Consider the following 27,385-nt stretch of genomic DNA (forward strand, 5'->3'; position numbering starts at 1 on the left):
TGGGATCGAGCCCCACATCGGGCTCTCTGCTCTGCGGGAAGCCTGCTTCCTCCTCTCTCTCTGCCTGCCTCTCTGCCTACTTGTGATCTCTGTCTGTCAAATAAATAAATAAAATCTTAAAAAAAAAATGGGACTTTTAAAACAGGGAAAAAATTGAAAATTAAACATCATTTGGGCCCCTTGGAACCTTCAACAGGAATGGCAGTAGAGATATGTAACTAGTGGACAGCTAAACTAAGAAAAGCCTTGTAAGAAATGAATCCAAGGGCCATTAGATACTCTAATGTCCTTAATATAAAGTTGTATTAAATATATATATGTACACCTATATATAAAATATAAAATATAGATACCTTAATATAAAATGAAGTGTCGTTCCTGAAGAGGTCACTGACTAACAAACTTGTTCTGGAAACAACAAAGGAAGGCTGGGCCCTGAGCTCAGAATAATCTACAGCATAAATACAGTTCAAATTTATTACAGAGGACATTATAATCCCAGCATATTACCTCCTATTGGAGGTAATATAATATTGAGCATATTACCTCCTACTGAATACACATGACAGCCCTGAAACCCTCCAAGAATATAGCAAGAATGATTCTCTTTACCTTATCTAAACAAGTGAAGTCGGAAAGAACCATTTTGTTGAAGATAACAGAGGGGGGAGAAAAATAACATCAAAAATATTTATTACAACAGACCATCTTGAAGTGAGTTTATTCTTGTCTATATAGTCACAAAACATTAACACTCTTGAATGTCCATGAAATTATCTATTAATCCTGCCTCCTTGATTTGCTTTACTAAGAGTATAGCTAACTCCATAGGCTCTTTTGCCATCAATAGTTCCCTAAAAAGTAAGATTCTTTTTGTCTCTTCTTTGATTTAACTCTAGTAGGCTCCTTTCTATTTGAAAGCTTCTAGGGAAAGTCCTTAAAATGATGTTTTAGAAGACTGTCCCCACAAAGCAAGAACAAAGGTACAGCTTCACTCTGTTCAAATCTTACCTCTGACAGCATAGTCATGTTCCTTAAATTCAAGAATGAGGAGATCATGTCTATCAAGTGCCCTGACCTCCCTAGGGTACACATTGCCCCTACTGCCTGCAGAGGGTAGAATGGCACACTTTTCTCCTTTCCATGCCTCTCTAAGGAATCTCTCACTCCCAGCAGCATTGAAATTTTGTTCCTGTAAGCCTTGCTGTGCTAAAGTGCTGTTAAAAGGATGTTTTTTAGAGGGGAAGAGGTCTGGGAAGAAGGCCAAGATCTGAAGCCACTCTCTGAACAGAAGGGAAAGAGAAGTGCTTCTAACTGGCAAAAGACAATTTCTGTTGCCAGGATTCTTCTGTCAGTCTAGACCAAAGGTGATTCTATAAACTGTCCCCAAGGAGCTATTTCCATCTGTATAATCAAAAAAACCAAGGTCCTTGGAAGAACAGACGTGGCCATTCCTTACACGGAGGTAAGGCTTAACATGGGTCTAGTGATGTGCTGGCTTGAAAGCAGCCAACTATGGTGTGACTGAAGACAGGTTGAGTGGAGAAACTCTGCGTGTGGGAGTGTTGTTAGCAGACAGTGAGGCAGGGAGGAAAAAGGGAGCAGGCATCTCAGTAGAAGGAGTCTCGCCTTGGTTCCGAAGTTGTAGGATTTGCCGGAGCAAGGCCTTCCCTTCTTCCCGGGTCTGAAACAAAGTCAGGAAACTGTTTCAAAATATGTCCAAAGCTATTCTCAAAAACAAGTTCTAAAATGCTGATATTGAAGTGTCACGGGTCAAGGTAGCCTTTCCACTTCTCACCCATCTTCCATCCTCGGGTCACAGTAAAGATCCCAAGTCTGAGCCTAAAATCCAAACCCTTTAGTAAAGAACTGCTACTCACATCATTGAATGCACAACACTTTTGGGCACAAGTTGAAGCTTCATCCCACAGCTTGCACTTAAAATAGTACTGGGCCAAGTAGCGGAAAGCAGTGCTTTCCTCCAGGTGCTCCACTATTTCCTAGACAGGGAAAGCAGGAGTGACTGAGGTGGTCAGGATGAGATCAGCAACCTAATTCCGATGCTCATGACACATACCCCACAGGAATAGATATCTTGGATGTATTTGATGTAACACTGGGCAGCTTGTTCTGACTCAGTCAACTGTTCATGAAGCCTACAAAATAAATTGGTCTGTAAGTACAAATTGGATCTCAAAGCAAGCTAGTGATAAAAGTAAAAACACATGATATACCATACCAGAGAAGCCAACAGAAATAACAACAGCATTTCACTCCTTTCACTCACTTTGCCAGTTTCACCAGAGCCATTTTTTCCACATCTCCCACAGCATAAGCTCTCCAATAACACTGTCAAAAAAAAAAAAAACCAACAAAAAACAAAAAAAAACCTGGTCACTTTGACCAATGTCCCATATGCCATGGCCTACCACATAAAGGCCCAAGTCTTATAAGCCACCCAGAAGTGTGGATGGACTTGCAGAATGCAAAGCATTTTTACTAGACTGATAGGCACACTGATAATGTCAGTTCTTCTTTGCTTTTTAGCCTATGAGTCCATAAATACTTAAGACTTTCATATGTAGATAGATGAGCATGAAGGACAATTAAAGCAGAGAGCCCAATCGTTCATCCAAACTGCTAATTTCCGCTCCAATTCTGCAGGACCCAATTACAGGTACCTTTTTGGCTTCCACTAGTTGATTGAGTTTCTCATAACATTCTCCTAAAGCAACCAGCATACGAGAATCATTGGGCCTAAGAAAAAAGAACAGGCAGTCTGAGCAAAGCCTTTAAAAAAAATCTAAAGTCCAGGACACCTGGGTGGCTCTGTTGGTTAAGCGGCTGCCTTCAGCCCAGGTCATGATCCTAGCGTCCTGGGATAGAGTCCCACATCGGGCTCCTTGCTCAGCAGGGAGCCTGCTTCTCTCTCTGTCTCTTCCTGCCACTCTGTCTGCATGTGCTCGCTCCCTCTCTCTCTGACAAATAAATAAATAAAATCTTAAAAAAAAAAAAAAAATTAAAGTCCCTCCTTAAGGAAACACCATTACCGACCACTATTTCAAATCTACACAGTGACTGACCTTTAATACAATTCTTCATATAACTGTACTATTTTGTGTTCACAATTAAACTATTAACCCATTAGAATACATTACATAAAAAATGATCAAAAAGCATACAGCACGTTTAAACCCAGGTCTCGAAGAGTCAAAACCATTCATTCACTGTGATTCTTCAGTACCTATCAAAAGGTAAAGGAAAGTATCAGCTCTTCTCATAAAACACATCATTCACCAGACTTACCGAAGTTGATGGGCCCGTCTATAATAATAAAGGCAATAAAATGGCATCTTAAGGATTTCATAGGTCTGTCCAAGCCCATACCAGGCTCTGTAGTCCCGTTTATTGACCTCAATGGCATGTCTATAAAATGCAAGAGAGACTGGTTAGATGGCAGAATCAAGGTTAGCGACTTATAGGGTCAAGAGAGGCTCCTAACATCACAGTAATCCCGTCTACCTCCCTCCTCAACTAGAAACTCACCTATAAGCCTGAATAGCAGCAGATGTGTTCTTCATCTCCATGTACTCATGTCCCATCAGTGTCCAGGCCCCAAGATACCGAGGATTCAATTTCAGGGCTCTCTGGAAATATAAGGCTGCTTTCTCATGCTGAGAACGCAAACTATAATAATTGCCTGATTGAAAAATAAAAAAATATATATATGAATAACTAGACAGGTAAAAATATAAGTTCACTAAAATAGCATTCCAGAGCAGACATGAAACTATAACCCATTCCCCCAAAGTGTTTGCAGAAAAGCCAATTTATACAAAGGGAACACCATCATTACCTTGGGAAATATACTGCATCTATCACACATTCTGGTTTAAAAAAAAAAAAAATTCCCTAACACTTAAAAGTTTTTCTTCAGTTTATTTCATCTGAATATAGCATTTATCCACATTTTCTTTTTTCCTCCATTTTTAATTTTTATTTATTTATTTTTAATTATTATTATTATTTAAAAGATTTTATTTATTTATTTGACAGACAGAGATTACAAGTAGGCAGAGAGGCAGCAGAGGCGGGCGGGGGGGGGGCAGAGGCAGGGGGTAGCAGGCTCCCTGATGAGCAGAGAGGCGAATGTGGGGCTCGATCCCAGGACCCTGAGACCATGATCTTGGCAGAAGGCAGAGGATTAACCCACTGAGCCACCCAGGCACCCCTTCCTCCATTTTTTAAATTTAAAATTCAATTAGCCAACATATACATCATTTGTTTTTTGGGTTTTTTTAAAAGATTTTATTTATTTATTTGACAGACAGAGATCACAAGTAGGCAGAGAGGCAGGCAGAGAGAGAGGGGAGGAAGCAGGCTCCCTGCTGAGCAGAGAGCCCGATTCGGGGCTCAATCCCAGGGCCCTGGGATCGTGACCTGAGCCGAAGGCAGAGGCTTAACCCACTGAGCCACCGAGGGGCCCCTACATCATTAGTTTTTGACGTAATGTTCAACGCTTCTTCTTCTTCTTTTTTTTTTTAAAGATTTGATTTATTTATTTGACACAGAGAGAGACATCGATCACTGGTAAGCAGGCTGGGGGACAGGGGAAGCAGGCTCCCAGCTGAGCAGAGAACCTGATATGGGGCTTGACTCCAGGACCCTGAGATCATGACCTGAGCCAAAGGCAGAGGCTTAACCCACTGACTCACCCAGGCACCCTATGTTCAATGATTCTTTGGTTAGGTATAACACCTAGTGCTCATTACATCACATGCCCTCCTTAATTATCCACATTTTCTTAACAAAGGGTAGAAAGGGACACCTGGATGGCTCAGTCGGTTAGATTAAGTGTCTGCCTTCCACTCAGGTCAGGATCCCAGAGTCCTGGGATCCTGTCCCACATCAGGCTCCTTGCCCAGCGGGGAGCTTGATTCTCCCTCTGCTTGCCACTCCCCCTGCTTGTGTGCTCTCTCTCTCTCTCTCTGACAAATAAATAAATAAATAAATAAATAAATAAAATCTTTTTTTTTTTTAAGATTTTTATTTATTTATTTGATAGAGAGAGATCACAAGTAGGCAGAGAGGCAGGCAGAGGGGGGGGGGGAGCAGGCTCCCCGCTGAGCGGAGAGCCCGATGTGGGGCTCGATCCCAGGACCCCAAGACCATGACCCGAGCTGAAGACAGAGGCCCTAAACCACTGAGCCACCCAGGCGCCCCAATAAATAAAATATTTAAACAAAAAACAACAATGAAAAAAAGTAGGAAATGTCTGTAGTGTGTTTTAGCTTGGTAGTTTTCCAACTATATTCCTAGGTTTCTAAAGAGGTCCTCAAAGGATAAAAAGGCAGAGAGCTCTGAGCTCCTCTCTTCCACAAGAATCAAAGCAGGTCTATTAGCATTGGTCCTGAAGAGAAGAAGTGAAAGTTTTTGGCATTTTTGAAAGATTTTATTTGCAGAAAGGGTATAGAAGCCATCTGTCTTATGTCAATCAGGAAATGGATAAATAAAATGTATATCTCTAAACAATGGAATACTAGTCAACATTAAAAATTGGGGCGCCTGGGTGGCTCAGTGGGTTGAGCCGCTGCCTTCGGCTCAGGTCATGATCTCAGGGTCCTGGGATCGAGCCCTGCATCCCACTCTCTGCTCAGCAGGGAGCCCGCTTTCCTTCCTCTCTCTCTCTCTGCCTGCCTCTCTGCCTACTTGTGATCTCTGTCAAATAAATAAACAAAATCTTAAAAAGAAAAAAAATCAGAATTCTCAAATCTCTGTTGTACACCTGAAACTAATATAACATTATACTTAATAATAATTAAAAAAACCCACAAATCCTATTTCTGTTGTAGCTATGAAACAAAATGTTTCTAACAGTACAAATCAAAAAATAACCTAAATAGTCATTAGCTAGGGAGTAGGAAAAGGGAAGGAATGAAAGCTATATGTATCAACATGGCACATTTCTAGGCCAAAATACTGATTTGGCACCCAGGAAAAGGGATATAGCCCTATATAAGACCTAGGTGCTAAAGCACTGAGGATGACAGAGACATTAAATAAGTCAGAACAAGCCAAGTTTTGAGCAATGACCAAGTAAATGAGATTTGGTTGTTTTGTTTTGTTTTGTTTTGTTTTATATTATTTGGAAGAGCCAAAGTATAATGAAGGCTACAACATGCTGGGCAACCTACATTGTTATAAGTGCTTTCTAGGCATTAATTTATCTAATCCTCATGACAATTACCTGAGAGAAGGATCTACTGTTTATGCCTTTATTGAGGAAACTACAGCATAGACAGGTTAAGCCCAAAGTCACTCAGCTAGTTACTAGTAGAACCAAGATTTAAACTGAGTAGCCTGATTCCAGAGTCCAAACTTAACTACACCGTTCTACAGTATATGCTGTTATATATATTTAAGTGCTGCCTCTCAGAGATTGGGACTCCAGAAAAGACACAGAGGGAAACAATCAATTGGTATCATGACCTAAGAGGAAAAGCAAGGACTAAACAAACAGGAGATCCCTGCCACCACTCTATTCGTAAGAGAGTTCATTCTTTCGGGTCCTCAGTTTCTTTTCTTCTCTCCATTCTTCTTTCTCCTTTTTAATTCCTCTGAACTGGCTACAATGTGAAAGCTTAAGTATATTTTTAGCCATGAACTAATAATCCTTATTTTTAATTTTTAAGGTCGGTGGACTGAATTCAACAAACATTTATTTACCATGTCAGGCACTGTGCTGGCCATTTACAGATATGCTGAGAATAAAACAGTTCATTAAGGAGTTCACCTCAAGGGGCGCCTAGGTGGGCTCAGTTGGCTAAGCATCTGCCCTCACCTCGGGTCATGATCCCTGCGGCCTGGGATCGAGCCCCACTCCCCAACTCAGGCTCCCTGCTCAGTGGGGAGTCCACTTCTCCCTCCCTCCTCCTAAGCCTCCCACCCCCCACCTTGTGCTTTCTCTTACTATCTCTCTCTCTCTCAAATAAATAAAATCTTTAAAAAAAGAAAAAGTTCACCTCAAATGATTATTAAAAAACTGAAAAACTCCTAAATCATTACTCTTCAGATATATGTCTTCTTTTATTTTAATTGGCTCTAGGTCAAGAGGTGAAAAAAAGGATTGTTCCTTATCTCCCCAACCTCTGTTTTCTTTCTTCACGTACAAGGCACTGCTGCCCATCTGGTTACCCAGTTGTCAAATCCTGTTTCTTCTATTTCCTAAATATTTTCTAAATCTAATAGCCTTTCTCCATCCTTCCTGCCAATACCTCAGCGTAGGCTCTCATCATTATCCCTAGACTAGATTATTGCAAAAATCTCCTGGTCTCCCAGCTGGTCTCCCTGACTCTAGTCTTGCCCTTTTTCTAATTCTTCCAGCACACTGACTACAGTCATCATTTGAAAATGAAAATCTGAGAACTTTCATCACTCTCTGATTAAAAATTCTTCAGAAGACTCCTACCACTTTCAAAATAAGTTCCAAATGTTCAGCAAGGCATCAAAGACTCGTCAAGATCTGGCCCCCTTTTTAACATTTCCACCTCCCACACCATGCTTCCAGACAAGGAGCTCCTTCATGCCCAATGCCCGTTTCATACTTCAGTGCCTCTGCAATGCAATGCCCTTCCCAAGTCAATCCTTTTCCTTCCTTACTGAACTCTTTTACTTCTGCCCAGCCTTCAAGGACCATCTTCTCAAGAAGACTTCCCTAATCATACGCTAAATTAGGTATCTTTTATATGAACTCTCTCAGTATCTTTAGTTTATCTCAATCCTAACACTCAACCTATTACATTATAGTTATTTTCTTATTAGTATTCCTCAATAGGCAATTAGGGTAGGTACTACAATACAAAATACAGTGCCTGGCACTCGGAAGATGCTCAAAAGATGTTTTCTTTCTTTCTTTCTTTCTTTTTTTTTAAGATTTTATTTATTTGTCAGAGAAAGTGAGCACAGACAGATGGAATGGCAGGCAGAGGCAGAGGGAGAAGCAGGCTCCCTGCCGAGCAAGGAGCCCGATGTGGGACTCAATCCCAGGATGCTGGGATCATGACCTGAGCCGAAGGCAGCTGCTCAACCAACTGAGCCACCCAGGCATCCCCAAAAGATGTTTTCTGAATAAAAGAAAGTTCTACCCTCATAACAGACTTTATCTTTTCTTCATAATGCTAACACTGAAAAGATCACTAACTCCCACTCTCACATTCCAATAGTTCCTGTTACATTTTTATTCTTAAGATTTTATTTATTTGACAGAGAGACACACAGCAAGAGAGGAAACACAGGCAGCAGGGGTGGGAAAGGGAGAAGCAGACTCCCTGCCGCGCAGTGAGCCCAATATGGGGCTTGATCCCATGACTCCAGGAACATGACCTGAGCTAGAGGCAGCAACTTAATGACTGAGCCACCCAGGTACCCCCTATTACATTTTTTTAATGCTTTTTTCTCATACTGAACTACAACTTCCTCAAGAGCTAGAAACAGTGAATTGATGGACTGAAATTCTATTGGTTTAAGAACTTCCTGACCTAGGGGCGCCTGGGTGGCTCAGTGGGTTAAAGCCTCTGCCTTCGGCTCAGGTCATGATCCCAGGGTCCTGGGATCAAGCCCCGTATCGGGCTCTCTGCTCAGCAGGGAGCCTGCTTCCTCCTCTCTCTCTGCCTGTCTCTCTGCCTATTTGTGATCTCTGTCTGTCAAATAAATAAAATCTTTAAAAAAAAAATTTAAAAAAAGAACTTCTGACCTAGAAAGATACAAATGTATGATCTCAACGCCGTGTGTATGATCTCAATGCCGTGTCATCACACACCCAGCAACAGACATCTCCCTTTTGTTTCTAGGGAACCAAGGCTTTCAATCACAACCAAGCTTACTTTCATCCAAAAGTGGCTACTGATGTGTTGATGTCAACTGATTATCAGGTCATACTAGTGTATGTAGAGTACATAGGGCCATGGTTCTCAACCACAGATAAGTCTAACCCCAAGATTTGACAGTTATCTGCATACATTTTTGGTTGTCACAACTGGGGGAAGAGGTTTGGTAGCATCTACTGGGTAGTCTGCTTCTCCCTTTCCTTCCCCCCGCCCCCCCGGCTCGTGCTCTCTCTCAAATAAATAAATAAATAAATGTCTTTTAAAGAGGGGGAGTTTCTTGATGGTTTCATCCCTTGTAGTCATATTTATTCAAGAAGCCACCTCTATTCAGGTGCAATCGCAAATAAAGACTTTAGCCAAGTATGTAACAGCCTTCCTGGTAAAAGGAGCCTCAAAGCTCACTATGGGACAGTCCCTGACTGTAATGACTTCACATCAGAGTGTCTTAGAAACCAAAAGCCACCAAGGGATGTTGGGAAACTGACCTTTTTCTTTTTTAAGATTTTATTTATTTATCAGAGAGCAAGAGTGCACAATCAGGGACAGCTGCAGGCAGAGCTGGCAGAGGGAGAAGTAGGCTCCCTGCTGAACAAGGATCCCAATGCAGGATTTGATCCCTCAACACTGGGATCATGACCTGAGCCGAAGGCAGATGCTTAACCAATTGAGCCACCCAGGCATCCCATGGGAAACTGACATATTAAACACCGGGCAATGGTTATAGATATGCCAGAAATAATACTTAAAACCTGTCAAACTTTAAACCCAGCTACCCTTATGCATGGACCTGACCATCATAACCTCTATAGAGCATAACTGTTCAGAGGTCATTGATCTTGCTTATTCTAGTCAACCAGATTTAAAAGATTCCCCTAGGGGTGCCTGGGTGGCTCAGTGGTTTAAAGCCTCTGTCTTCAGCTCAGGTCATGGACCTGGGGTCCTGGGAATGGGCCCCGCATCGGGCTCTCTGCTCAGCGGGAAGCCTGCTTCCCCCTCTCTCTCTGCCTGCCTCTCTACCTACTTGTGATCTCTGTCTGTCAAATAAATAAATAAAATCTTAAAAAAAAAAAAAAGATTCACCTATCAAAAATGCAGACGACAGTTGGTTTACCAATGGCAGCTGTTTCATGAAAACGGGGTAAGAAAAGCTAGGTATGCTTATGCGATAGTCAGTCTAACTCAGACTGCTGAGGCCAAAGCCCTAAAGCAAACACGTCTGCCCCAAAGCAGAATTTGTAGTCCCCACCTGTGCTTTGCAATTGGCAAAAGCCTTAAAAATATTTATACTGACTCCAAATATGCCATCCTAGTCCTATATGTCCATGGTGCAATTTAAAGAAAAGGGATTATTATCAAGCCATAAGTCCCCCATCAAATGGGCCTGAAATTCACACAAATTCAAAGGATGACCCTCCAAAACTAAATAGCCCTTAATATCCTGACTGCAATTCAAGGAGGCCCAGTATTAGATGGCCGGCTCCTGGCTGGGACTCAGTGGCTACATGACTCTAACTTGTGGCCACTGCTCCCCCAGGCTGGATAGGCCCAGGTACTCTGGGTTTTGCCTGGATGCATGGACGCATTATTAAAAGCATTACCGGGGCGCCTGGGTGGCTCAGTGGTTGAGCCGCTGCCTTCGGCTCGGGTCATGATCTCAGGGTCCTGGGATCGAGTCCCGCATCGGGCTCTCTGTTCAGTGGGGAGCCTGCTTCCTCCTCTCTCTCTCTCTCTCTGCCTCTCTGCCTACTTGTGATTTCTCTCTGTCAAATAAATAAATAAAATCTTTTTAAAATAAAAATAAATAAATAAAAGCATTACCAACCCAGCTAACCTTCCAAATATAAAACAATTGTGGATATGTCCTGTGTCTTGTTGGTATGACCACCTATGATCCATCTTTGTTCCCTCTTTAAGACTGGAGGATGTTGTTTGACACAAAGAAGCTCTTAATAAGTACATGGTCAAATCCCTAAATGACACTCAAGATAACATTTCTCCATTAAATACTGAAGTAATACAAATGTGTAAGGCAGCTTTACAAAATAGAATGACATTAGGTGCTTGAACTCTTGCACAAGGCAAAACCTGCACTATCATAAGAACAGAATGCTGTGCATTTATTTCAAATTATCACAAAAATATTTCTGGGTTTTTAACTGACATGAATACTCAAAATGGTGCTTTAAATGTTCTCTTTCCTTTAGCGACTGCTTTAAACTCCTGGATTGGAGGAGAATTATAGTCAACTATTAAGGATCTCTTTACTGGACTTCTTTATAGCCATACTCCTCTTAATGCATTGTCTTTTTCAGTATTTCTCTGCTTGGTGCCAAGTCTCTACAATGACTTCACATGAACAGATGACCCCATCTACTCAAGGAAGTTCATATATGTTAACTGTGTTGGATTCAGCTGCCTCCCCTTTCATAACTCCCCTATGTGTTCCCCAACTGAACAATGTTGACCTAGGTAGGGGCATCACTACACCCCTACTCAGCAAGAAGAAGTTACAAAAGATGAGATCTTCCACCTTCAACAACCTTGAAGATTTAAGGGTCAAAACTGTTCAGGGGGGAAATGATGAGAGAGCAGAAGACAATCTGAAGACAAAGCATAAGCTGACAGCCTACAACCTCCCCTAAACCCCCATTCCAGGGTGGGACATGTGTGATTTTCTTCCAGGAATCTCCCAACTATCTTAAAGTTAATACCTTGCTAGAGGGGAAAACAATCTTAACTTGAAAATGACAAGGCCTTCAGTATTTTATAGGTCAGTCCTCTTTAGCATATGAAAGTTCTTTTGAAACCTCCCTTTTCCTTCCCCCAACTCCAAGTATATAATCCCCACTCCTCAAGACCCCAGCACAGCAGTTCTTTCTGCCCACAGATCCTGTACCCCGATCTTTAATAAAACTGCCATTTTGGGGCTCAGTCATTAAGTGTCTGCCTTCAGCTCAAGTCATGATCTCAGGGTCATGGTATCAGGTCTCGGGGAGCCTGCTTCTCCCTCTTCCACTCCCCCTGCTTGTGTTCCCTCTCTTGCTGTATCTCTCTCTTTCAAATAAATAAATAAAATCTAAAACAAAACAAAACAATACCATTTTGCACATGCACACACATACATCCACACCCACAAAGATGGTTCCTGAAACTATTTTTATATCAACAAACAGTGGCCACAACTTATACAATAGAAAATGACTGCATAAAAATGATGGCACATCTATGTAATACCAAATAGCTATCAAAATAATACAAATCTAGATGTACTAAATAAAATGATTGAAAAGATAAACAGTTAAAAAAGAAAAGAGGAAGTTACAAATCAGTGTTTATAATGATACAGTTTTGCAAGCAAATTATACACACATATGCACCCACACTCTCATTTTTAGTATTCACACAGAAAAATATTCTAGAGTCATGTTTACCAATCTTGGAGGAGGGATTATACCCAGTTTTTACATTCTACAGTCTATGATTTTGTTATCCTTGATGCTTTTATAGCATTATTCTTACATTTATATTACTTATTAGGAAAACAAATCTTAAAAGAAAAAAAGTAGTCTCTTACCAATTACACAGCATGTTTCTACACGATATTTATCTATCTCACAGAGGTTGTGAGCCAGATAACTCAACTCAGATTTCATGCTCTGGAAGAAAAAAGAAAGACAATCTAAGCAAGAGTGAGGAACTCCATGAACTATATTTCTCATGGCTAATGCAACCCAGTGACAATCCAATCCTGGAGATTAAAGCACAAAAGAGCTTGAACAAGAGTAAGCAAAGGAAACAGCTCACCCTGACATAAAGAAGGTTGGAGAATGTGTCCATATTTTCAATCCTATAAGGGTCTTGTTTCCTTAGCTCATTAAAAATAGATAGGGCTTTGTCAATATCTGTAGAAAGAAGATTAAAAATTTTAGAAAACAATACAGTGCTACCTTCAGGATTTGATGGTATTTCATTGTCCTTATTCACTCACCTCTGATATTGTGATAGGCAACTGCAATTTGGGAAACAATATATGAGCTCTTAGAGAAGCCCACATCAATGAGATTCTGATACTTTTGCAGGGCCTCCTCTATCAACTGCAACTCTGTGTATATATGAGCCAGAAAAAACTCTTTCATCCAGGTGTCTGGCAAAGACAGGAACTTCAGCTGCCAGCAGGAGAGAGAGGGACACACTTAATATACTTTGACCTCTCTCCCAAATGAACATCAAGGAACTATCTTTATTGTCTAAAGATATTTATCACCAAAACTATGAGAACACCTAACAATGAACACAGGGCAATTCAATTAAGTGAGCAGGACTCACAAGCACAATAGGAAGGAATGACCTAGTTGAGGAAGACTTCAAATAATAGATAGGATTTCAGGTGAGTCTTAGAGGATGGTTAGAATTTGAAAAGAAGAAAGAGAGAGGAAGAGGAAAAAAAGAACATTCTAAGCAGGGCAACAAGATAAACACTGGCAAAACAATCCTGATGAGTGTACGTAAATAGGATGAAGAAACTAGCCTAGTTTAAGAGGAAGCTATGTGCTCAAAAGTAGTGAAAAAATAAGACTGAACTGGTAGGGCAGGTACTATGGTGCAATAGCAAGTGGGATGCAACAGGAGACCACTACAATTTGGGGCAAGAGACTGACATAATGACATGGGTGTTTTAAGAGTAAGTTTGAAAAGAGTAAACATGATAGCTTGGGAATGCGAGTGTATAAATGGAAAAGCTAGATAGAAAAGTAGCTATTAATTACTAGTAATTCAAATCTATGTTGAAAACCAAGATAGCGAAGAAAACCAAGAGAAAGAGATGTATATAAGAAGAAAACCATGGCGAGGTCTGGCAAATAGACATAAGAAGAGTAAGAGAAAGAGAACAAATATGACCGACAGCATCAAGACTGGGTATCTTGAAAAGCAGTGATGCTATCAAGAGAGCCTCTCAAGCTGGGAGGAAGAATGAGAATTTGTCAGGCAAGATCAGAAACTTGGTTTTGCATATTTTGAGTTCAGAGATAAAACAAACTTTTAATAAAAGTCTATCAGGCAGTTAGAGATAATGAATAAGAATAAACCAAGATAAGATTTCAGACACAGATTTAGCAACACATACATTGGGGGAAATCAACCAGCCTTTGGCTCTTCAAAGCCAACAAAATGAAGTATATTATCAATTCCATTAACTACTGAAGAATGGCAAAATAAATTCTATAGACAATGTCCTCTAACAATGACTAATAAAGGGATTGCTGTTGATAAAGCAGTTTCCATATACATTATTTCATTAACAAATCTATAAATCTTTATAGAGTCCTAGGACAGCCCAGAAGAGACCTTAAAAATGTTTTCAATATAATCCTTGATGTCAGAGAAACCTTTCCTATAGCATTTCTAGAATAAGGAAACAAAGTATACTAACATTTAGTTTATACAACAAGTTACGGTAGAACTCGAATATGGAAACATGAAATAAAGAGAAGATAATCTAACTACACATAAATACAACAGCAACTACCAGCCAAGAGCCAGACATTAGACTTTCAAATGAAGACTGAAATTCCAACAGTGAAAGAGATTACAGAAGGAGCAAAGACCTAGCTACAAGCAAAGGTTTAGCAAACCTCTCTCCTCCCATCCCATTACAGAATCACATAAGACTTGGAGCAGAAGTTCATTCATATAAATTTCTCAATTTACCATCTCTTTGTCTGTAATCAAGTTACAGAGTTCTAGCCAGGCTCCCCAATGCAAAGGCAAAACATGAGTAGCCTCCACAAACACATCAATGGCCTCTTTCACCAGGTCCAGTTTTCGAAGCACCACACCATATCTAGGAAGGCAAGAAACAATTACAGGAGAAGTTAATGTTTCATAACACCTCCCCTCTAACACCTCCCCTCTACTCAGGAGAAAATGTTATAGAAAAATCCAAATTACTCTGACACTTACAAATAAAGGCCAAATCCATCAAGTTCACGAGCCTGGTGTTTTTTGCTGAGCTCCACTCTCAATTCTCTAAGTGCCTCATTTTTTACTTGTCCTTTCTCCAGCGGACCTAGGAAACAAAATCTCACATCTAAGGAAAGACTGCCAATGCTCATTTCATAGATCTAGACATTCCCTTTGGCATCAACCAAAGTTACAACTGGAACTTATACCAGTTGTGTAAGAATGCTGAGAAGTGGCCAACATCTTATACAATCCATTTACTTTGTTCTAGAAATTACAACTGATAAATGGTCTGCAGTCATATGTTGTTAGATCCACAGAGGTTGTTTGTTGTTGTTGTTTTAAGATGTATTTATTTATTTTAGACAGAGAGAGATAGTGTAAGTGGTGGGGGGGTGAGGGGAGAGAAAGAGAGACAGACAGTCAGACAGACAGAATCTCAAGCAGACTCCCAGCTAAGCATGGATCTTCTAGTGGGGCTCAACCTGAGGACCCTGAGATCATGATTCAAGCCAAAATCAAGAATCAGACACCCAACTGACTGAGCTACCCAGGTGCTCCAGGCCGGCAGAAGGGTTTTAAAAATTCAAAAGTTATCAATGTTTAAAAATCACAAGCCTCAACTAAAAATCAGCGTTTTTAGCTTCAGGTTCCAAAGAATAGTGTAGGGTCAAGGGAAGAAAGTCTTGATAACACTAGGCCCACATTTCCTTAAGGTAGTCCTCAGCCAGAGGTATGTAACAAGCAGGAAGTTGTGCTCCCCAATTTGTAACAGTCCTCCTAGGTCCACTTCACACATTTATAACCTGCCTGGCTCATGTAGGCATTTAAGTGTACAACCCCTGCTTTAGTCCAAAAGATAAGGGAAAGAAATTCATACCTAGGCTATCAACTGTTTCATCATCCTTCTTCTTTTCTCCAGACTGTAAGAGAAAATCAATAGAAAAGTATTATCTCAGTTTATTTTGAAACTCATTCTAAAACTAGCAACCTGACTCCAGATAAAGGGCCCAAGTCTAACCAAATGGCAAATACTACCAGCCACTGCTTTTATTTTTTACTTTTTAGAGAGTTATTTATTTTGGGGGGGGGGTGTAGAGGAAGAGTCCTAAGCAGATTCTGAGTACAGAGCCCAACATGGATCCTACAACCATGAGATCAAACCAGAATAGAAACCAAGAATCAGGGGCGCCTGGGTGGCCCAGTAGTTTAAGCCGTTGCCTTCGGCTCAGGTCATGATCTCAGGGTCCTGGGATCAGGTCCCGCGTCGGGCTCTCTGCTCGGCAGAGAGCCTGCTTCCCTCTCTCTCTCTCTGCCTGTCTCTCCATCTACTTGTGATTTCTCTCTGTCAAATAAATAAATAAAATCTTTAAAAAAAAAAGAATCCAAGAATCAGAGACTCAACTGACTGGGTCACCGTGGCGCCCCACAGTCACTACTTTTAAATAATTCAAGGGCTCCCAAAGGTTAAATCTGAAATAAACTGAGCACCAAACTAATTAGGTAAAGTACTAAATAACAAACAATTAAAAATATATGAATCTTTGATATTAAATAAATAAATAAATGGAGAAGAAGGGGAGGAAAAGCATAGAATGCCAAGTGGCAAGTAATAAATGTAGAGAGAATACTGGTGTGGAAAATCATCACTTTGCAACATCACTTTAAAGAATACTTCAGGCAAAGGGCACCTTGGTGGCTCAGTGGCTTAAGCCTCTGCCTTCAGATCGGGTCATGATCTCAAGTCCTGGGATCAAGTCCCACATCAGGCTCTCTGCTCAGCAGGGAGCCTGCTTTCCTCCTTCTCTCTGCCTGCCTCTGTGCCTACTTGTGATCTCTTTCTCTGTCAAATAAATAAATAAAATCTTTAAAAAAAAAAAAAAAAGAATACTTCAGGCAAGAATCAACAATGACTATTTAGGTTATTGACATTTTATGGCTATCACAAAAAATAATAAATATCCCTATTCATATATCCTGTGCATATATTGAAGTATTTCTCTTTTTTTTCTTTTCTTTTCTTTTTTTTTTTAAATTGAACTATTTCTATTTGACAAGTTTCTTAAAAGAATTGTCTGGTCACAGTATTTCATATGGACATAATCTGCCAAAATTGATTTCTAAAACCTCTTTATAAACTTTTACTACCAAAATAGGGAGTCTATTGCCTCACACATTTGTCAATAATGAGTATTATCAGGGCACATGGCTGCCTCAGTCAGAAGAGCACACGACTTATGATCTTGGGCTCATGAATTATAAATAAAACTTAAAAAAATATACTGTCAATTTTTTAAAAAGATTTTATTTTTTTAGGTAAGCTCTACACCCAAAGCTCTACACCCATGAGCTCAAACTCATGACCCTGAGAGATCAAAAAGTCACATGCTCCACAGAATAGCCAGCCAGGCACCCAGTACCCTGTGGATACTGTCATTTTTAAACTTTTTTTTTGATACTTTCTTTATTACCGTTAAGTATAAAGTACATTTAACAAGAAGACTACTGCTAAACTATTTTAAAGATTAAAGTTCTCCCCCTTGGTGTTAAATATGGATGTTTCACTGAAGGCAGAATGACATCTTAAAATGGTCCTCACCAGATATCTGGAATACATGTAGAGAAAATAGGCTTTTTTGCTATTGCAGCCATGCAGGAAATGTGCTGCGCGATCATACTCCTTAACATCAAAGTAGGCTTTGGCCAGGGTGTAAGCATCCATATCCTGGGCATCCTCCTAGAAGAGAGACAAGTTTATATAAGTTTAAGTAAGTTTATATAAGACAATAAAAATTAAAATTCAAGAAGCATATTCATTAACAAAAAAAGAAGTATACCCATTAATTTCAAGATGTAAGAAAACCTAGCACATATATATATATATATATATATTTACATATACATATATGAATAAATTATTTTTGTATATTATTTTATTACAAACTAAGGTTATGGAAATTTTAAAAAAATTTTATTTATTTATTTGACAGAGAAAAGACAGACAGAAAACGAGCAGGGGGAGGGGCAGAGGGAGAGCAAGAAGGAGGCTCCCCAATGAGCAGAGAGCCCGATATAGGGCTCTATCCCAAGACCCTGAGATCATGACCTGAGCTGAAGGCAGACACTTAACTGACTGAGCCATCCAGGTGCTCCCTAAGGTTATGGAACTTTTTTTCAAAATAAAAAGTTGGGGGAAAAAATAAAAATTTAAAAAACTAAACCAATACACTCAGAAACGTGTACTATTTCTTTAAATTTAGTGGGAGTTGCATAGACTTTAGTGTTAGGGACCTGGATTCAAATTGCAATTCCTTAAATTACTGGTTTCATGACATTAATAGGGAAGTTACTTAGTTTCTCTGAGAATTCCTTTCTTTTTTATTTTATTTTTTTAATTAAAATATTTTTTTAATTTATTTGACAGAGATGCAGGACTAGATCCCAGGACCCTGGGATCATGACCTGAGCCAAAGGCAGACGCTTAACGACTGAGCCACCCAGGTGCCCCTGAAAATTCCTTCTTTATCAGTAAAATGGAGCAAGTAGTAGAGATTTGAGGAGGAAATAGTGGAAACATCATGGAAAATGTCTAGCATTAATATCTGATATTTGCCTCTTCTAGTCTTTCAAATATGTACAAAAATGTAATATAGTGGGATGCCTGGGTGGCTCAGTTGGTTAACCGTCTGCCTTGGGCTCAGGTCATGATATCAGGGTCCTGGGATGGAGTCCCGCATCAAGCTCCTTGTTCAGCAGGGAGTTTGCTTCTCCCTTACCCTGTCTCTCCACTACAAGTGCTCGCTCTCTCTCGCTCTGTGATAAATAAATGAATAATGTCTTTAAAAAAATGCAATATACTGTGCAATTACTTGTGTTTTTTATACTTCAAAAAGTTTTGACATGTTAGTATTGCAAAAGGTATAGAACACAGACATAATTCTGTATGTAAATAAAAGAGATGATGCATATTTAAGTTAAAAAAGCATACAATCCTCACAAATTCTAGAGGTAAGTTGTTTAAAACTTTAATAACTTCATTCTCCTTATCCCTCTTGCTGCAAATATTATCAAAACAAAACCAAATATTATCAGAACCAAAACATATTCAGTGTTTCCTTCATTGTAACAAGTTCTAAATATATCCATTCAGCTTAGGAGTCTAGTGGCTTTTTTTTTTTTTAAGGTTTTTTTGTTTGTTTGTTTGTTTTTGTTTTTGACAGAGAGAGAGATCACAAGTAGGCAGAGAGGCGGGGTGGGGGCGGAGCAGGCTCCCCACCCAACAGAGAGCTGGATTTGGGACTCAATCCCAGGACCCTGGGATCATGACCTGAGCTGAAGGCAGAGGCTTTAACCCACTGAGCCACACAGGCACTCCTCTAGTGTCCTTTTTCATATCCTCTCACCATTTGCTTTTTTCCTTCCCCATCCCCTCTCATCTCCAATACCTTTTGGAGTAGGAAATACTCATGGTTTCTGGGGTTAAGAAGTGGCATCTTCAGGAAAAACGAAATGGATTATGATGAAAATCATTCAGACTACACAGACTATGTAAAAATACCTGCTATATAGATCATATGTGAAATATATTAGTATCTCATTTAATTTTCTCTATATTCCCTTAAAGTAGATACTATTATTATCTGCATTTCACAAATGAAAAAACTATGGCTCATCATATTATGTAAGTTGCCCAAAGTCACATGTGTAGCTGAGATTTGAACTATTTGAATCCAAAGCCAGTTTCACACTGTTGTTAAAACCTTTGAGTCGGGGCGCCTGGGTGGCTCAGTGGTTTGGGCTGCTGCCTTCGGCTCGGGTCATGATCTCAGGGTCCTGGGATCGAGCCCCGCATCGGGCTCTCTGCTCCGCCGGAAGCCTGCTTCCCTCTTTCTATCTCTCTCTCTCTCTGCCTGCCTCTCTGCCTACTTGTGATCTCTGTCTGACAAATAATTAAATAAAATCTTTAAAAAAAAAAAAAAAAAAAAACACCTTTGAGTCTTCTGGGTAGTCCTGGGTGGCTCAGTGCGTTGAACCTCGGCCTTCAGCTCAGGTCTTGATCCCAGGGTCCTGGGTTCCAGTCCCATATCCGGCTCCTTGCTCTGAGGGAAACCTGCTTCTCCTTCTGCCTACCACTCCCCCTACTTGTGCGCTTTCTCTCGCTCTCACTCTCTGACAAATCTTTAAAAAAAAAAAAAAAAATTTGATCCTCCTCATCGTAAAGAACATTGGGTTGGGCTACAAAACCTTAAAAGGCTTAAGTCTTTTGAGGACTGTTTACTAATTTTCTCCAGCTTAAGTAAAGCACCACCAAATCTTTACAAAGATCAACAAACCCACACTGATAAAATCGCTTAGAACATTTAGCTCCTTAAATGCTTGAATTCCCTCCACAAACATTCCTGATAAGCTTTATGGTCCCATCCAGCGACAGCGCACTCGGTAACTCTTCGGTTTGATGAGGAGCGCTAGCAGAGATGGAAATCCTTACCTCTGTAATAGGCGGCGGCGGCTGCAGCTCGGCCAGAGGCAAGGCGGGGAGGGAGAAGGCCAACTCCGCGGACCTGGAACACCCAAACTGAATTAGCTCCACGGACCCCAAGGCCAAGGATCCAAGTCCAGCCCCTTTCGACCCCGACATCTCACCATTTGCTACTGTGTAGCAGGCCCCGCTCCCGGGTAAGGCCTGCGATGAGTAGCAGCTGCTTCTTAATTTCTCGCAAATTTGAGAAATCGCTGCTGGGTGACAGGACGGGGATCACCGCAGCAGTCACAGCCACCGGGACTACAGACGGACTAGCAGCCATTTTCCTGGCTCGTCACTCCAGCCAATCACCAGCGACAATACTAGCGGTCCGTCTGCACCAAAAAAGTCTGCCAGATATTGGTAGGTTTCTGCTCCAGAATGTCCAATGAGAGGTGTGACTTCTCTTGACGTCACCAAGAGGCGGGGAAAGAAGAGAGAATCCCATCTCCGATTGATCAAGAGCTACTGGGGCGGGAAAGTTAGAGAAGAAAGAGAAGATGTAGGGGGATTTTTTAAAAAGGCATTGTTTCTGGGCGGTACAAAGACGTACGAGTAAATGGAATAGTGGTTTGGGAAGCTGGGGCTGAGAGTTGGAGCAAGAAAGGGTGCAGAAGGGAAAATGCCCTGCCCCTTAGTGGTGATGCGGTTGGACGAGAGAGAGTGGTCTGTAGGCAGATTCTGTACTATTGGACGGCGAAATGATGTAAGGTCTAGCAAGGTTGCCCGGTAGCTTCTGGATTTTTCCTTGAGTAGTAGGCTATATGGCCTCAGGTGAAGAATCCTTCCTCTTTATCCACCCCAGGGGTTAAGGATAGTTAACATTAATGAGGGTTTACCCTATAACGGGTTGTCTTTTTACAAGCGTATTCTGGTTTAACCTTTAAACAGCTCAATGATAGTCGTATCATCCCAATTTTACAGACGAAATGGAACTTCAGGAAGTTTCTATCACTTTTCCAAGGAGAGAGCCTAGATTAAAAGCCAGATCTACCCCTAGGGTTCTTAAACATTATGTGGACATTTTCAACAGTTTGTTGTTGTTGTTTTTAAACTTTTCATAGTATATATGACTTTACCAGCTCTCTTGAGAATTTTTCAAATCATTTGTTATTCCTTGGGTGTTATATTTAAGTGCTTTTAAGTTAAAGTCTTTTGTTTTAGATTAGTATATATAGTATATATATTACATCTATATGTAATATTAAAAATTGTATTATAAAGTCAACTTTATTACACTGTAATATACAGTATGTGAGGCAGAATTTTTTTTCTTGTTACACAAATGATGTACACTTTATACGTGTTTTAATAAGAACAAAAAGCCTGATTTGTTAGCAAATACAAAAATTGCATTGTATCATACCCCTGTGTATATTTTCTTTTTTCCTTTTCTTTTCTTTTCTTTTTTTTTTTTTTTTTTTGGTCAGAGAGCCCTCGCATGCAGAAGCAGGGGGAGCAGATGGCCCAGAGAGAAGCAGACTCCCTGCTGAGCAAGGAGCCTTCGATGGGACTTGATACTAGGACCCTGTAATCATGACCTGAGCCAAAGGTGGACACTTGACTGACAGAGCCAACCAGGAGTCCCACCCATGTGTATATAAACTGGATATATACTGACATATAGAATGAGATGTGATTGTTTATGGCCTTATAGGTGGTCAAATAATGCTTTCATGACTTCTTTAGAATTCTTACATTTTCCCCTTTAAAATATCACATTTTTTACAATGGTATATGATTTTATAAATTTTTATGTCTTCTTTTTAAACAATAATATAGAGAAGATTTCAAATGCTTTGGCAAGACAACACATTTTGGGCGCAATCAGTCTTTTGTCCCAATGAATGAAAACCTAAATTGGATAGAATTGTCATACATTTTTTACACAATAATTAAGGCCATAGTTGTTCTAGTAGTATCATTACTTGGGGCGCCTGGGTGGCTCAGTTGGTTAAGCAGCTGCCTTTGGCTCAGGTCATGATCCCAGCGTCCTGGGATCGAGTCCCACATCGGGCTCCTTGCTCAGCAGGGAGCCTGCTTCTCCCTCTGCCTCTGCCTGCCATTCTGTCTGCCTGTGCTTGCTCTCTCCCCCTCTCTCTCTCTGATAAATAAATAAAATTTTAAAAAAATAAAAATAAAAATAGTAGTATCATTACCTTGTATTGCTTTTTGATGTAATGTCATATAATATTTATTCCTATACGATCCCTCCTCTCCCAGTCCCTCCTATTACATGGATTTTGTAGATTTAAAAGATTTTATTTATTTCTTTGAGAGAGAAACAGTGTGAGAGAGAGGACAAGTGGGAGGATAGGGCACAGAGGGAGAGGGAGAAGCAGACTCCCGTGTCACTCCATCCCAGAACCCTGGGATCATGATCAGCACCCAAGGAAGATGCTTAACTGAATGAGCCACCCAAGCGCCCCCATAGCTTTCTTTTTTCTTTTTAATTTTATTTATTTAATTTATTTATTTGACAGAGAAAAAGAGCACAATCAGGGGGAGAGGCAGAGGAAAAAGATCTTAGGATCATGACTTGAGCTGAAGGCAGACACTTAACTGGCTGAGCCTCCCAGGCATCCCTGCCTCTGATAACTTTTTAATTGAAAATTGGAACTCAGACTGCCTCAGTGCAAGTCAGAGGAAAGAAAACAATCTCTGTTTTTATTTTTATTTTTTAAGATTTTATTTATTTATTTGACAGACAGAGATGACAAGTAGGCAGAGAGGCAGGCAGAGAGAGAGGAAGGGAAGCAGGCTCCCCGCCAAGCAGAGAGCCCGATGCGGGGCTCGATCCCAGGACCCTAAGACCATGACCTGAGCTGAAGGCAGAGGCTTCAACCCACTGAACCACCCAGGCGCCCCCAATCTCTGTTTTTAAACAGTACATGAGAAGTGTCTGGGTGGCTCAGACTCAGCGGGGAGTCTACTTCTCCCTTTCCCCCTCTCCCTGCTTGTGTTCCTTATCCCGCTGTGTCAGTCTCTGTCAAATAAATAAATAAAATCTTAAAACTAAAACAAGCTACGGGTGCCTGAGTGGCTCAGTGGGTTGAGTGTCTGCCTTCAGCTGGGGTCGTGATCTCGGGGTCCTGGGATTGAGCTCCACATCAGGCTCTATGCTCAGCAGGGAGCCTGCTTTGCCCCTCTCCCCCACTGCCTGCCTCTCTGCTTACTTGTGATCTTTCTCTCTCTGTCAAATAAATAGCTAAAATCTTAAAAAAAAAAAAAAAAAACCACCTAAAACAAACTAAACAGCACCTGAATGAAAAGGTAGTGATGTGATGAGGAATTAAGAAGTTACAATTATGGTTGGGATGCACAAGCTCCTCTCCCATTGGAAGCCTATGAACCCCTTCCAGAAACCAAAGTTAGAGACCTCAGTCTCTCATTATCTCACCTACTCCGGAACAAGGAACAAGGAACAAGGACTCTCCCTTCGCATAATATTCGACAGATACCTTGAATGGGAGAAGAGGTGAGAGGACCCCAGAGTTTGATCCCTGCCTTACAGTCAGAGATTCTGCTTTCATTTTATGAGCCCCCACTGTGTCTACTTACTGGTCAGGATGCCTCCTTCTAAGTGTGCACAAGGACACATCACCAAGCCAACCCAGCAGGCAGCCTCCAAGCTCACAGGATGGGTCTCAGAGAGCAGAGCTGCACTCAACATCCTGATGCCCAGTGGCCTCAACCAGGGGCTCAGAACTAGGAAGGGAGATGACCCTAGAACTTCATTTCCTCCAAGGAGATTAGTATCCTAGGCTTAACAACACAAAGCCAGGAAGGCGCTTGTTGCCACTTGATAAACACTTGACAAACTGGATATAGAGCTTAAGAGAAACTGTACAGGCACACAGCTACCTTTAATACCCCTGCTGAAAAGAAAATTACCCTGTCAGTGAAGAAGAAAAGGAGAGAGGGAGAGAAAGATTTTAACACGTCTCTTAGCTGATTCTTGTGTACTTTAACTGTCTGTTCTTCTTTTTTTTTTTAAAGATTTTATTTATTTATTTTACAGAGAGAAATCACAAGTAGATGGAGAGGCAGGCAGAGAGAGAGAGAGAGAGAGAGAGGGAAGCAGGCTCCCTGCTGAGCAGAGAGCCCGATGCGGGGCTCAATCCCAGGACCCTGAGATCATGACCTGAGCCGAAGGCAGCGGCTTAACCCACTGAGCCACCCAAGCACCCCTAACTGTCTGTTCTTCTGATTCTCACAACAGCCCTGTGTGATAGATTACCAACCATCAGTATTATTGCCCTTCATTTGATAGCTGGAGAGTTTTAGTGACTACTGCTGGTATATAACAGAACCACTATTTGAACCCATGTCTCTCTGATTCTCACAGCCATGTGCATTTCTGTTATAACACAGAGTTCTTCTGTCAGAGAAGAAATTATTTTAAAATGGGGTCCCTGGATGGCTCAGTGGGTTAGGCCTCTGCCTTCAGCTCAGGTCATGATCTCAGGGTGCTGGGATTGAGCCCCGCATCGGGCTCTCTACTCAGCAGGGAGCCTGCTCCCCCCCCCCGCCTACTTGTAATCTCTGTCTGTCAAATAAATAAATAAAATCTTTAAAAAATAATAAAAATAATATAGGGTGCCTGGGTGGCTCAGATGGTTAAGCATCTGTATTCGGTTCAGGTAATTATCCATGGGTCCTGGGATCAAGTCCCACATTGGGATCCTTGCTCCTTGCGAAGTCTGCTTCTCCCTCTGCCCCTCTCTCTCTCTCTCTGTCTCTCATGAATAAATAAATAAAATTTTTAAAGGTAATAATAAAATAAAATAATAATGTAAAAAAAATAGCTTCTGTTTAGGGACTTACAACTATGCCAAAGTCTGTTAAGATTTTACATAGATTATCTCATTTGATGCCCACGCAAACATTACCTCATTAAATCTCACAGCAAGCCAGTAAAGTAGGTATTGTTCTTATTATTTCTATTTTATAGATAGATATGCTGAAGTCCATAGAATTAAGTATCTTACTCTAGGTTTCATAGCGATTAAATGTCAGAGGGCAGAAAGAAAAAAATTCTTTTTTTTTTTAAGATTTTATTTATTTTTCAGAGAGAGAAAGAGAGTGAGCACAAGCAGGGGGAAGGGCAGGCAGAGCAGACAGAGCAGGTAAGAAGGCAGAGGGAGAAGCAGGCTCCATGCTGAGCAGGGAACCCAATGCAGGACTCAATCCCAGGACACTGGGATCATGATCTGAGCTGAAGGCAGACATTCAACTGACTGAGCCACCCAGGTGTCCCGAAAAAAAATTCTTTAAAAGGAACAGAATGGAAGAAAAGAATGTACAAAAGAAGGAAAGGAAAGGAGAAAAAGCAAAGGGATAGAAGGCGGGGAAGGAAAGAGAGCTGATGACAGTGTAAGTGTGTCCATAGGGTGGGGGGGCTTCTACAGAACCGGTATGTAATGTTTTCTCCTAATCTGAGTAGTGGGTCATGGGTGTTTCTTTTAATATTATTCTTTAAACTGGGGGCATCTTGGGCACCTGGGTGGCTCAGTGGGTTAAGCCGCTGCCTTCGGCTCGGGTCATGATCTCAGGGTCCTGGGATCGAGTGCCGCATCGGGCTCTCTGCTCAGCGGGGAGCCTGCTTCCTCCTCTCTCTCTCTGCCTCTCTGCCTACTTGTGATCTCTCTCTGTCAAATGAATAAAATAAAATCTTTAAAAAAATAAATAAATAAACTGGGGGCATCTGGGTGGCTCAGATGGTTAGGCATCTGCCTTCAGCTGAGGTCAGGCTCTCCAAGTCCTGGGACAGAATTCCCTTGAGGTTCCCTGCTCAGAGCCTGTTTGTGCTCCCTCTGTTTCTCTCTTTCTCTCAAATGAATAAATAAAATATTTTTAAAATATATATTATTGGGACGCCTGGGTGGCTCAGTTGGTTAAGCAGCTGCCTTCGGCTCAGGTCATGATCCCAGCGTCCTGGGATCGAGTCCCACATCCGGGCTCCTTGCTCGGCAGGGAGCCTGCTTCTCCCTCTGCCTCTGCCTGCCATTCTGTCTGCCTGTGCTCGCTCTCTCCCTCTCTCTCTCTCTGATAAATAAATAAAATCTTTAAAAAAAAAATAAAATATATATTATTATTATTATTATTATTATTATTATTTAAACTGTACTTATATACTGTATGCTGTGTATAAGCACGCTTAGGCACTATATGTGACATAAATATATGTTTCACAATTAAGAATAAGAAGGGAAGTATTCCAAGAAGAATAAGAAGTTGCTAAATACAACGAAACCCTGAAATACAATAACCTAGGCTCTAATCCCACACTCGTCACGTGAGACAGCATCAGTAGCAACTTCATCTAGTCACGTGCTGTCCCACTTACAGCTTTCTGGCTGCCCTTGGGGTGTGTAATACCGAGAAGGATGATGACACACCTGAGGTCTCTCCTGGAAAAATCCGCCGTGTTCCCTGCTGTGATGCAGGCTCCGGCCAACAGATGGAGCCATTTCCTCCCTACCCTCTCTTCAAACTGCTTATGAGTAAAAGCTGTTGCTCAAAACTGTGTGGTCCAGGGATAGGAGGACTGTGGCCATCACCAGACACCAGAGGCTAAAGAAAAGCGAGGGTTGACTACTGCCAAGAAGAATTTATTATATCTAAACCTGGTGAGTACTGAAAGAATAGTAAGTTCCAGCAGAGTTTGGGCCATATCAACCTTGTAGGGGCCAGATAATTCTTTGTTGGGGCTAGGGGAGGTGTGTCCTGTGCATTGTAAGATGTTTCATGTGTCTGGCTTCCATCCACTAGATGCTAGCAGCATGCCCCTACCCCCAACTGTGACAACCAAAACTGTCTCAAAAATGGTCAAATGGGGCGCCTGGGTGGCTCAGTGGGTTAAGCCGCTGCCTTCGGCTCAGGTCATGATCTCAGGGTCCTGGGATCGAGTCCCACATCGGGCTCTCTGCTCAGCAGGGAGCCTGTTTCCTCCTCTCTCTCTCTCTGCCTGCCTCTCTGCCTACTTGTGATCTCTCTCTGTCAAATAAATAAATAA

General features: G+C 41.2%; 1 protein-coding gene across 2 annotated transcripts; it reads right to left on the reverse strand.

The window, feature by feature from the left end:
- Nucleotides 1–705: 705 nt before the first annotated feature.
- Nucleotides 706–20,677, reverse strand: CDC23 (cell division cycle 23). 2 transcript variants are annotated; one of them, XM_059417645.1, is made up of 16 exons: nucleotides 20,490–20,677; nucleotides 20,335–20,407; nucleotides 17,446–17,583; nucleotides 15,727–15,769; nucleotides 14,847–14,952; nucleotides 14,595–14,727; nucleotides 12,874–13,051; nucleotides 12,690–12,787; nucleotides 12,460–12,541; nucleotides 3,547–3,700; nucleotides 3,307–3,426; nucleotides 2,682–2,757; nucleotides 2,288–2,349; nucleotides 2,078–2,156; nucleotides 1,881–2,000; nucleotides 706–1,684 (listed from the first exon to the last, which is right to left on the reverse strand). In XM_059417645.1, exons 1-16 carry the CDS (start codon nucleotides 20,648–20,650, stop codon nucleotides 1,514–1,516), a joined length of 1,794 nt encoding a protein of 597 aa, XP_059273628.1. In that variant the 5' UTR covers nucleotides 20,651–20,677; the 3' UTR covers nucleotides 706–1,513. The 2 variants fall into 2 exon arrangements, with proteins under 2 accessions (XP_059273628.1, XP_059273629.1); XM_059417646.1 differs by lacking the exons at nucleotides 2,288–2,349; nucleotides 2,682–2,757.
- Between the last annotated feature and the right edge of the window lie 6,708 nt (nucleotides 20,678–27,385).

Source organism: Mustela nigripes, chromosome 12 (genome assembly GCF_022355385.1).
Source record: "Mustela nigripes isolate SB6536 chromosome 12, MUSNIG.SB6536, whole genome shotgun sequence".
NCBI lineage: Eukaryota > Metazoa > Chordata > Mammalia > Carnivora > Mustelidae > Mustela > Mustela nigripes.